Source organism: Gopherus evgoodei, chromosome 1 (genome assembly GCF_007399415.2).
Source record: "Gopherus evgoodei ecotype Sinaloan lineage chromosome 1, rGopEvg1_v1.p, whole genome shotgun sequence".
Lineage (NCBI taxonomy): Eukaryota > Metazoa > Chordata > Testudines > Testudinidae > Gopherus > Gopherus evgoodei.
The window spans coordinates 233,016,055-233,026,647 of record NC_044322.1 but is presented as its reverse complement, the minus strand read 5'-3'; the positions used below and the strand labels follow the sequence as shown (position 1 = coordinate 233,026,647).

The following is a 10,593-nucleotide window of genomic DNA, read 5'->3' as shown; positions in this document are numbered from 1 at the left end:
ATAGCACATGAGGCACTCCCTTGGCCCCTAGGTAATTTAAACAGTGAAATAGTTGCTGCAAGACCAGTAGCACAGCTGTTCTACAAAGCCTCAGACTATCCACTTGGGAAACTGGATTATTGCCTAGTAAAGCAAGTACCACCGAGCAATTGTGTTTAACAATAATAGATAGTTTAAAAGGTTAACACAAGGATACAACAGCTGTTGCTGTTCTAATGGGTAGAGGGTGTGTGGTAACAGGCAACACTACCAAATGATTATTGAAGATGTAGAATCACTACTGCCTGCCAGGTGTGATTAAGCTCAGTTAAAGTTCAACATTTGTTCGCCTCCACTTCAACAAAGCTACCCATTCTGTAATTATTAAGTAGATGACCAGAAGCAGCCGTTGGGAAAGTTCACAACGCATACAGGAGATCCAGCCTCCTGGTTGCTTGGACCTGTATTGTATGCAGACAGGTAGGTGCATGCTCTGCAGCTGACTGCAAAAGAAGTCTCACAGCCATTCTATAGAAACAGGTACCACTTCTGATTTTATTTCATCATAACATACAAGTAATGCTCATAACACATCAAGATGAGAAACTCATCTTTGAACCATTTAAACAGCTTGCCATACACCAAAGAACATTATATTCAGATTAAACATTTACACACTTCTCCCCTCAGCCTCCATCTCACTTTCCAAACTTCTTAAACCCATTTTCTAGCATCTCTCAGGTACAGGATACGAATACAGAAATGAGCTAAGGAGATACCACTACTAGACAGGCTCCAAGGCTTCTTTCTCCCATGGTGATGTGCTCAACAGCCCAAGCCAACAGACTGCTGATCCTGCAGCCATGACTTAACTGTCGATTGGAGGATGTTTGGAATTATGAGGAGTTGCAATGAGACCAGATTTCAGTTGCCAAGAAAGAGGGTTTAAAAAATAAAATCTCGTAGAAGAAGCCTGGAAGATCTCAGCTTTGTTTCTGCTGGCAGGGATGTCTTTAAAATACTTTCCAAACCCCGTTCTTATGAAATATTTGATTTAAAACGGTTACTTAAAAAAAGTGGTTGTAACTGAAATCTGGTTTACATGAAATCTCATAAATGGAACACATGGATCCTGTATGTTACACACAGTGTGTTTATATGCTGAACAATCACTTTCACTTGCTATATCAAACAAGTGGCAGTATGGGTAGTGATTAGCCAAGACCTGATATGCTCTACAATGTGGTATCAACCTACATGCTTGCCCAAACTACCCTCCCTTCCTGCATTTCATACACACATAAACAGTCTATGGATTCAACCATTCCAGTTGCAGTCTGTGTGTCTCGCACTCTTTAGGATCAAGTTAATCAACTCTGTAGCTTTCTCTCAGTGCTAGTTTTAAAAAGTCCATCATAGGACATTTAAGTCACATCCTAGCCACAAACAAAACGAAAAAGACACAATCCTGTCCATTTCTCAATATAGTAAAACCTGAGATTTGAGTCACCAACTAGCTACTCTTAAAGAACAAAAACAAGCTGCTGACTTGAACTAGGGCTTCAGTGACTACCAGATCTTAACTGACAAAACCTCAGCCAACTGCTTTAAAAAGCAGTTAATCATTATAAAGAATTTTATATTTTCAGCTGCCTGCACTGAAACTGTACGAACAGTGGGTCCTACACGTCTCCCCCTCCCCTACACCTACTGCAGGACACTGTAGAGATTTGGAGAATTTTCACTTTGTGATCTTTGTCACAACACTGGACTGAATGACGAAGCAGGTTAGACCCCTGTGTATCATCTGTTGTTTTAATACCATAATCCTCTAACAAGGCATATAAAGTGGCTGGGGGAAGTGGCAGCCAGAGTACCACAAGAATTACTGGCTGGAGAGGAAAAGCAGCTGGTTTTCTCCCTCTCAGAATAAATAAAAAAATAATAAAGAAGAACAAGCCCTATCCCTGTCCCCTCTGGCAGCAAGGATATGACAAGACCTTCCCTAGCAGGAATCTCCAATAGGTAGTTAAGGCTCTGAAACAGGTACTGGCCAGCAACAACAAAAGCAGCAGTGGCAGGATTTACAACTCTCGCCATCAGCAAAACTATGTTGTATTAACACAGAAGGCCTACAGTGGGGATAGAGACAGAACCGCAATGGCCAGATTCTCAGGTTAGCTTAGAACATGTCACGGGAAATTCTTTTATCTCCAGCACTTCGTCTTGATTTTTTTTTTTTAAGTCTTATTTCTTTAAATGCCATCTTCTACCCCCAGCCCATGAAGGATAGTAATGTGGAACCTCTTCTGTCCCCCTTGGATGATTGAGACTTTATCTTAACAGACTGCTCCACTTCTCATCTGAAGTTAGTGGGTCCGACAAGGTTTGGGGGTTGAAGAAGGGATACGTACATGACTAAGTGTGCACGAATCCGCAAGATTTGGGCAAGGATGTGGAAACAATTACTTTTTTCTTTTTTTAAAATGTTGGAAGTAGAGACTAAGCCTTTCCCTTTTGGGAAAGGGGAAAGCACAGATGGGGCAATTCTCATACTGTTGCTACATTTGTAGAGGACAAATCCAAGGCTCCTACCAATTTTCTTTAAAAAAAAATCTGCTCTCTCCTCACCAATTAATTTTCAGTAGACAAAGGGATGGTACTACTTGCACCCAGCCACTTATCTCTTGCACGTAGCCCTAAATATTATCCACCATTCATGCTATAGCATTCAGTTCTTCCTTTAGTATCAGGTTTAGAGGTGACAGATCCACACCTCAAAAGCCAACTTCATAATCACACACTAAAAAACCCTGTCTGGCTTTGTGTTAAAATGAACTGGGGAGTGAACACATTTGAGAAGATTAAATTTTACCACTGGTCTCTAAACCAACTGAGAAACTTGTGCGTAGACGGTTTTAATCAGTCTCACTGTGTGGCCAGTCATCTATTCACACTGCTTGCAAACTGACTACCAGAGAGGGGGTAGCCATGAAAGCTTTATTTTATGAGGTATGATTTTGCTCTAAAGCAGCTTTCTGGCAAGTCACCTCAAACCTGTCCATTAAAATGATAGTTACATCAATATTTACATTGTCTGAGCTTTGTTTTTAGCCCAGCCCTGCTGTGATCAGTCACCACTTGTTTGGATTCATAACTAGTCTCTGTCCTAAGGAAAAGGATCTCTCTCTCCAGAAGTCGGCTCAGTCTCGGCTAGGGTGCATTGTTGATTTCGGGGTGGAAGGGAGGGTTTGAAGAGGGGTGCTAGAACTCATTTTTGTGATTTTGAGTAATGTGTGTCAGTGGAACCAGGGAGATGGCCTGTCAGTCACTAAGAAAGCTTCGTTTAAAGGATGTGCAATTTGTCACATATAATTACTTCGTCTGTCGGGGAAAACTTCTGAAACACCTGGCCTTCCACCTTAAGTGGGAGGGAGAGAAAAAAAACAAAAACAAAAATACAGCGGCTCTCTCCCATGCAGATTTTAGTTTGTCATGTCTGGTATAAATCTATTCATTGCCTTCACACTGAAGCCCCAGATTTTTAAAAATTTCAGATTTACAGGGAATTCTTTTAAACAACGGGAAAAATAAGCCAGCTACAGTGTCACAATTGTCTGCTATTTCTCAGGATACCTCAATGATTTCCATGCTGCCCGAAAAGCTAGACTGGCTGCCCACTTTCCCCAGTTCCTCTCGGGATCGGTTTTCTGACATGATGCTCTCCCCAAATTCCATCTGGCAGCTTCTTCGCTTAAACTGCTTTTCAAAGGAGCTTTCCTCATGCCAGCTGCGCCTTGAGTCACCTCTGTCACTCTGCTTCTGCCTCCTGCGCACAGCGCTGGACTGGTCACAGCCAGTGGGCAACTGGCTGCAGCTGTAAGCAGAGTAAGTGGCGCTGCTCCCATAGATTGCAGAAGCAGAGTAGAAGTGTGAGGATTCCGTAGCAAAATACCAGCTGTTGGTAAGGGATGTGTTGGATGTCTGAGGAGCTAAAATGTCAGAGTGCCAGCCTTTCAGGCCCAGCCCAGCAGCAGACTTTCCCACATGTTGCTGACTGGTGGAAAGACCAAACAGGAAGTTTGTTCTGTAGTTGTCTTCCATGCTCCCACTCCGATGCAGCGGGTACAACAGTGACCTTTGAATTGTGCTGCCGCTGCCGGTCCTCCCCAGGTGCTGCCGCTTGCTCTGGCTGTCCAGCTGCCAGGCGTTTTGAGGTTTTTTGGGAGGATTGGCCACCTCTTGATCGGGGCTGGTCTCTGGCGTCTGTTCTGAAACTTCCTGGACAGGAGAGAACTGACACAGCTTGTTGCCGCCATCTAGAATACTACAAACATTCAACTGCTGTAAAGTGTCCTCTGCCGCTGCAAAACCCTGCACCGATGCGGTCACACAGCTGCTGCTGGCTGAGTAGGATACTGATTTGATATCCAAAGAAAAGGAGCGCTTCAGTCTGTTGCTATCTTCTACCTTCTCAGAGGAAACCTGGAGTCCATTTATGCCCTGTACCAGCGGGCTATCCTCAAACGCTGGTAAGTGCGAGCATGGCAGACTTCCAGAGTCCATTGGCTTCTGCTCCACAGGCTTGGAGGTAGAGTTAGTGCCAAGCTGATTAGTGGAGAGGCCACTGCTCTGTCCACTTTCAGGGACCAGTCCATGCTCACTGCTTTTTTCCAAATGCAAACGTTTCAGCTTGCTAATTGGCCCAGGCTGTCCAGTCTGGTTCTTAATCTTCTTCTCAAAATCCAGAAGCTGGCCCAGGAAATTGAAGTTGGGAGAAATTGTTGCCCTTTTTTCTTTCACAAATCTAAAGAGAAAATGCAAGAATTATTTAAAAACCCTACTGTTTAAAATGTGACTAATATTCCCATTAAGAGTACGAGGCTTACAGCCCTTGGGGTGTCTTGATCCTTGTTAAGATATTTGGAGTCAGGTTCAAAGAAGTTGGGAGAGACAAGGAGGGAAGGATAGATCAGTGGTTTGAGCATTGGCCTGCTAAACCCAGGGTTGTGAGTTCAATCCTTGAGGGGACCACTTAGGGATCTAGGGCAAAAATCAGTACTTGGCCCTGCTAGTGAAGGCAGGGGGCTGGACTCGATCTTTCAAGGTCCCTTCCAGTTCTAGGAGATAGGTATATCTCCAATTATTAAATTAAATTTAAATTAGACAGCAATGAATTGAACGACTCAAACATAAGCAACTAGACAACCCAAAATATTCTCTCTCCTTTTTACACTTTACATAGCTCTTCTTGAAGAAGAGGAGGGAAAAGGTCCCTTTATTTTTGCTTCCTCACTATATATAAAGGCGTTATTCTGTGCAAGTTTTTACTTTAGATTCTCTGGTTCTGGATACCCTGTTTTGCTGGCATTTTTTTTAAGAGCCTATCAGACCTTCTTCGAATATTAAAAGAAAAATAGAGTTCTTCATTCCCGCCCCCCCTTGTAGATCACCTTTAACCCTCTCTCAATATTTTAAATTCGTTTCCCTTGCCAATATCAGCATTGTCTGACCACCTCTCTATCCCATTTTTATCTTCTTGTAGGCAGGGTCAGCCTGTTCTGCAATATGTTGGGCCTAATTTGTGCAGCAAGGACCACTGGTTTCTATGATGCATCAGTCTTTCTGTCTTCAGCCAACTCAAAATTAATTGACTTTTATATCATTAAATCTAAAAATGCAACACGGTTGGGCTATGTCAACATTTCAGAATTTTGCAGAAATAGATTCCCCTCAGTTCCTTGGCTGGCAATTTTGTAAAAATTTGCTTCATGCCTGTTCAGTAAAGCACTGAAACTCCTCCTTACGTCCTATTGAAATCAGTGGAATTTATGTACATGCTTAAATTTAAGCATCCAGTATTGAACCAGATGAACTTAAAATATATAACATTAAGAAAGTACATTTGCTAAATTAGAATCCAAAAGTAAATAGAGGTTCAATATTGAAGTTTTGCAAACACTTCCTCTGAAGTTATATACCAGTTTCTTCTTGACAAACTTGTTTGATTTGCATTATATGAATACTACCTATTCTTTAGAGCCTGTTAACAGTTACCATTGTCAATGTACGTGCCAACACAGAAGTCCAACCCCTCCCACCCTTGTGTTTTCATTCCTGGAATCACACAAGTAAAATGGCAGGAGCAATCACAAAAAGACAGTATAAGTGGGAGTGGCAGCAAATGCATTTGTCCCTGTGATCATGTATTTGGGTGGGAGGAGAATATAAAAACCCACCAGGGAAAGGCAAAAATCTGGAAGTCTAGGAAATAAGGTGAGGAAGAGTATTAAAAGAGGAGCAAAAACCAACAAAAACTGGTGAACTCTAGAGGAAAGTCATTTTCTCTTACACACATGCACATGTGGGAAAGTAAAAAACTCAAAATATACTACTATATTAAAAAAGCTAAAACACAAAAAAAGTCTCCACAAGAAACTGTTCCAGTCGGACCCAAACAGAAAAATCCATATAACTAAGTTATAGAACCCTGAAATAACGAACTACAAAAACACAAGAGATTTCTTTTTTCGTTTGGTTTGGTTTGCAGTAGCCACCGCTACCAGTCATGGAGAGGACCTGGAACCTTTTGATTACAGTGTATGCGAACCCTTTCAGTGCTAATCCTGTGACTAGTGAAAATAGGCAAAATAATAATAATAATAATTAATAATTTGAATTGGAAGATCAGACAATGAGCATAAAATGGCAGCTGACACTACCACCCTCACACATGCATCCTCTTGCAGCTGGGAGAAATGGTACATCCTGCAGATTATTCTCCAGCTCAGAATCTCCTGAGCAAGGAACTTGAAGTATTCATTCTAATGTGTTCAGGAATTCAGTGATTGATTTCATACCATCTTTGTTCTAATTGTTTTCCTCTCTGCTGGTTGCCCTGGTTGGATTAACCCAGTAACTTCTTTCCATCATGTTGGCACTTCTGTCCTGTGTGCTGCTAGAGGCCCCCAAAGCTGTTTTTAAAGGGACACTACCACCTTGAAACCAGTCAGTTAAGGAAAATGTAGTAGTTCTGCATACATAGAAGACAACATGCCAGTTTGGGGTTTTACAAGCATGTTAATTGTTTCTTTAATCAGATAAAATGGATTGATTTTAGTCATTTTTGCTGTTTCTCCTTATACGGTAGTCAGATGTACAAAATAAACTAGAGAAAATATTTTGATCCTTCACTTGGACTTTACTTGTAACAAATGTAAATCTAAGGTTTCAGACAAGTTGTTTTATAGTTGTTCATCTTCTACCTTTCACTAATGCAGAAAATAAAATATGCCCTTTGTAGATTTTTAAAAGCTTTGCACCAAAACAACGCTAAACAATTGCGTTTAAAAAAAAAAAAAAGTCCTTGACCACAACTCTGCACAGAAGTTTTAGACTTGATTGACAGGGACATGCTAGAATTCATTGCAAAAGTTTGGAGAAAGCACTCCTTCAATTGACTGAGTGCTTATAGTCAATAAGAAATCTCATTAGAAAAGGTGTTAGACTTCCGCCATGCATACAACACCAGTTTAACTTCTCCCAATATTGCCAACCTGAAGTGATTGTAACACAGAATCTCAGTCTGCCTTATAAAACAGGTAATCACTGCATATAAACCATGTATTTTTTGTCTATGTCCTGTCTAATTCCTAGTCTGTTCATCAGCATCCTGCATTTGTGCCACTTTCACCATATCTAATGGAAGTTCCTTCGCATTAGTAGGTTCCTAACTAGTTCTGAGGAGGTGCAGTGTTCAAATCTTACATGATACACCTCCCACATTCTGTAAAGAGCAGCCTTTAAAAACTAGAGCGTTTCTATCCCCCCTCTAATGAAACATTGGTTAGATCCAGAAGAAATTCTGCCACTCAAATAGAAGTTACCCACAGGCAGATTTTCAAATACCCTTCTTCCCATCACAGCGACACCTGTAGTAATTTGCAGGGTGTGTCTACCAGCTCAGCAGCAGCTGTTCAAAATTATGTTCTTGGGAGCTTATAGTGCACATTACAGATAATAATGTACTCAGAAGTGAATGAAAAGAAAGCCAGGTTGGCTTTCTGTGGCATTGAGAACAAAATGTTTGTCAAATGAAGTACAAAAATGGTGGTAACAAGCCTGTGTTCAACCTTCCCGAAGCATTCACAGTCAAGCTAGATTCCAAACCTGCCGACTCATGTGAAACAGAGCTCAATTCTTGTACAAAATTCTTGGCTGCCCAAAGAACAGTTACTTCAAAAGATTGTCAGAATGATCGTTGACGGACTTCAATGGCAACAAATGATTCATCTTTCAGTTTACTTAATTCCTAGAAGACCTTCACTACAGCCATTTGTGATCATCATCCAATACCACCGGTAAATCATTAGATTCAATCTAGCATTTTAAAAAGTGCACACACTATATAAACAACATTTGCTATTCTCGTTTCTCTCCTTTCTCTTTGTGGCTTATATTGGCACAGACTACTAGATGGTGGCCTATATGTGGTCTCATCCGTGTATTCTATTTCTTCCTAGCTATTACTATTATTTAACATTCTACCCCTTACCTACTCTGAGCAGAGGCCAAGACTATATTCTGCAGTTGGGAGCTAACTGCCACACACTGACATCAATGGGTGGGGGAACTTGATGGGGCCAGTGGTGAAAGGGGGACAGTCCCAGGAGCACGGGAGGGAGACATTCACCGAGGGACAAGAGGTAGCTTCTCCCTCTGGGGTCTCTGGCACCCATTGGCCAGCTGGGGGAGAAAGGTACTGATTGGCCACCATTCCCCAGCTCTCAGGATTTAGCTCAGCACAGGGGCTACATGGCTCCATTTCAGTAGCTCACCCTACCCACCCGAAGTAGAAATGGGAACCTGGTCTGACATATGCTGATAGACTAAACAGGGTCTAGGCAATCACCTGTTTAAGGGATCAGGAAGGAATCTTCTCTCTCATGGACCAACTGGGAGGGGACCAGGAAGTTTTTTGCCTTCTTTGTGACACCTTCAAGCCACAGTGGATTAAATAGCAATGTGCTTAGTACCTAACCAAGGTAGAGTTTATTTGTTGCAACTTGTGGCCCATTTCCAGTGCAGTTAAGAGAATAAAATGAATGGTTCCCATAAGTAAAATAGCTGGAATTTTGGAGGTGGGCCTTGGGCTCATGTGATAGGTAAGACCTTGTGGCCCTCGCAGGCTGAGGTCCCTAGCCTGCTGCAGCCTCTGTCCCCCTTATGGGGGGTGGGGTAGGGAGGCTAGGACTCGGAGCAGGGGGTAGGAGGGGTCGGCTGAAGAAAGCCACCCCACGTTATGAGTTATATGGTAAGAAGCCCTGTAACCCCACACTGGAACCAATTAAATGCCTGGTATAGGAAAGTATGGGTGATGGGCGGGTAGTGCCCCTCCTGTATTAAAATTTAATAAAAGTTGCAGCCTGCTGCTCTATTCCATGCATGTGTCTGTCTACATTAATGTTAGGTTTTTACTTCCTACAAAACAACGGCAGGGCTGAGTCTGCAGGAAGCCCAGATTTAAAGCAAGAGCAACTTCTGGTATTCTTGGATGAAGAGGAAAGAGTACATGATGAAATAATGTTAATAAGTTTCAAGCTGACAAGCACAAAAGCTCATTTAAAAGGAAAAATCTATCCTTACCTGTAGGCTTCATCAAGGGACATATCCATTCTCTTCATGATGTATGCAATTGCAATTGTGGCAGAGCGGGAGATCCCTGCTAAACAGTGCACTAAAACTCGCCCATTTGAGGCTTTTGCTTTCTCTGTACAATAAAAAGAAAAAATCACTAAGTGTCACGGTCAATGGCACAGGGTGATGAAATATTTAATAGCTCCCTGTTGAAATGACAGAACTATACAGTTCACTCTTTATACCAGATCCCATGGAAGCTTCAAGCAGAAATCAGTGTTATGACTGATACATTCTCTTTCATTGCATGTACCCATGTTGATCTGTTCTTGTATTAAGAATATTACTGTATACTTACAGCATTACAGAAACTATCTCATGATGCACTAAATAATAATCCTAACAAGGACTCACTGGGAGGGATTTGTTCCCATTTTATATATAAATAAAATGTAACACAAATTAAATGATTTGACCAAGTTCACATGGTGGGTCAGTGTTAAAGCTGAGAGTAGGACCTGAAAGTGCAGCTCTCTTGGCTTCCTCCCTCTTGCTCTAAACACAATGCTCTCTCCTCCAAAAAAAAAAAGACTGATGGAGCAGTAGCTTTGTTGTCCTGCACCTAATGAACTCAATGGGAGCTTAACCATAGTTCAAGCTCTTCATGCAGATTTAAAAATAAAATAAAATAAAATAAAGGAAACCTGTAACAGTTACAAACAAACACACACACACACACACACACACACACACCTTTGTTTTGGATCACAAAGATGATGATACAAGAGAAGAGAAAAGAGAGGAGCTCAAAACTTTTATCTTTCCATTTCCTCTGAAGTCAAAATTTACGTTTATACTGAACTCATACCTAGAGCAATGATTTTAAACTTTTCGTTACATCACATGGTATGTGACCCAGGGGAATTCTATGATTTAGGCTAAGACTTATGCAAAAGGTAAGTCGGTGTCAACTGTCCT

General features: G+C 41.6%; 1 protein-coding gene across 7 annotated transcripts in view; it reads right to left on the bottom strand.

Annotated features, from left to right (window-relative positions):
* Window positions 1-514: 514 nt before the first annotated feature.
* The window catches only part of DUSP16 (dual specificity phosphatase 16), a 102,527-nt gene continuing 92,448 nt past the window's right edge, over window positions 515-10,593 (bottom strand). For all 7 annotated transcript variants that reach the window (XM_030539295.1, XM_030539271.1, XM_030539305.1 and 4 more), the window contains 2 exons: window positions 9,625-9,748; window positions 515-4,786 (listed from right to left, as the gene is read on the bottom strand). In XM_030539295.1, coding sequence (XP_030395155.1) covers window positions 3,607-4,786; window positions 9,625-9,748 — 1,304 coding nt within the window. In that variant the 3' untranslated portion in view covers window positions 515-3,606. The remainder of the gene's footprint in view (window positions 4,787-9,624; window positions 9,749-10,593) is intronic.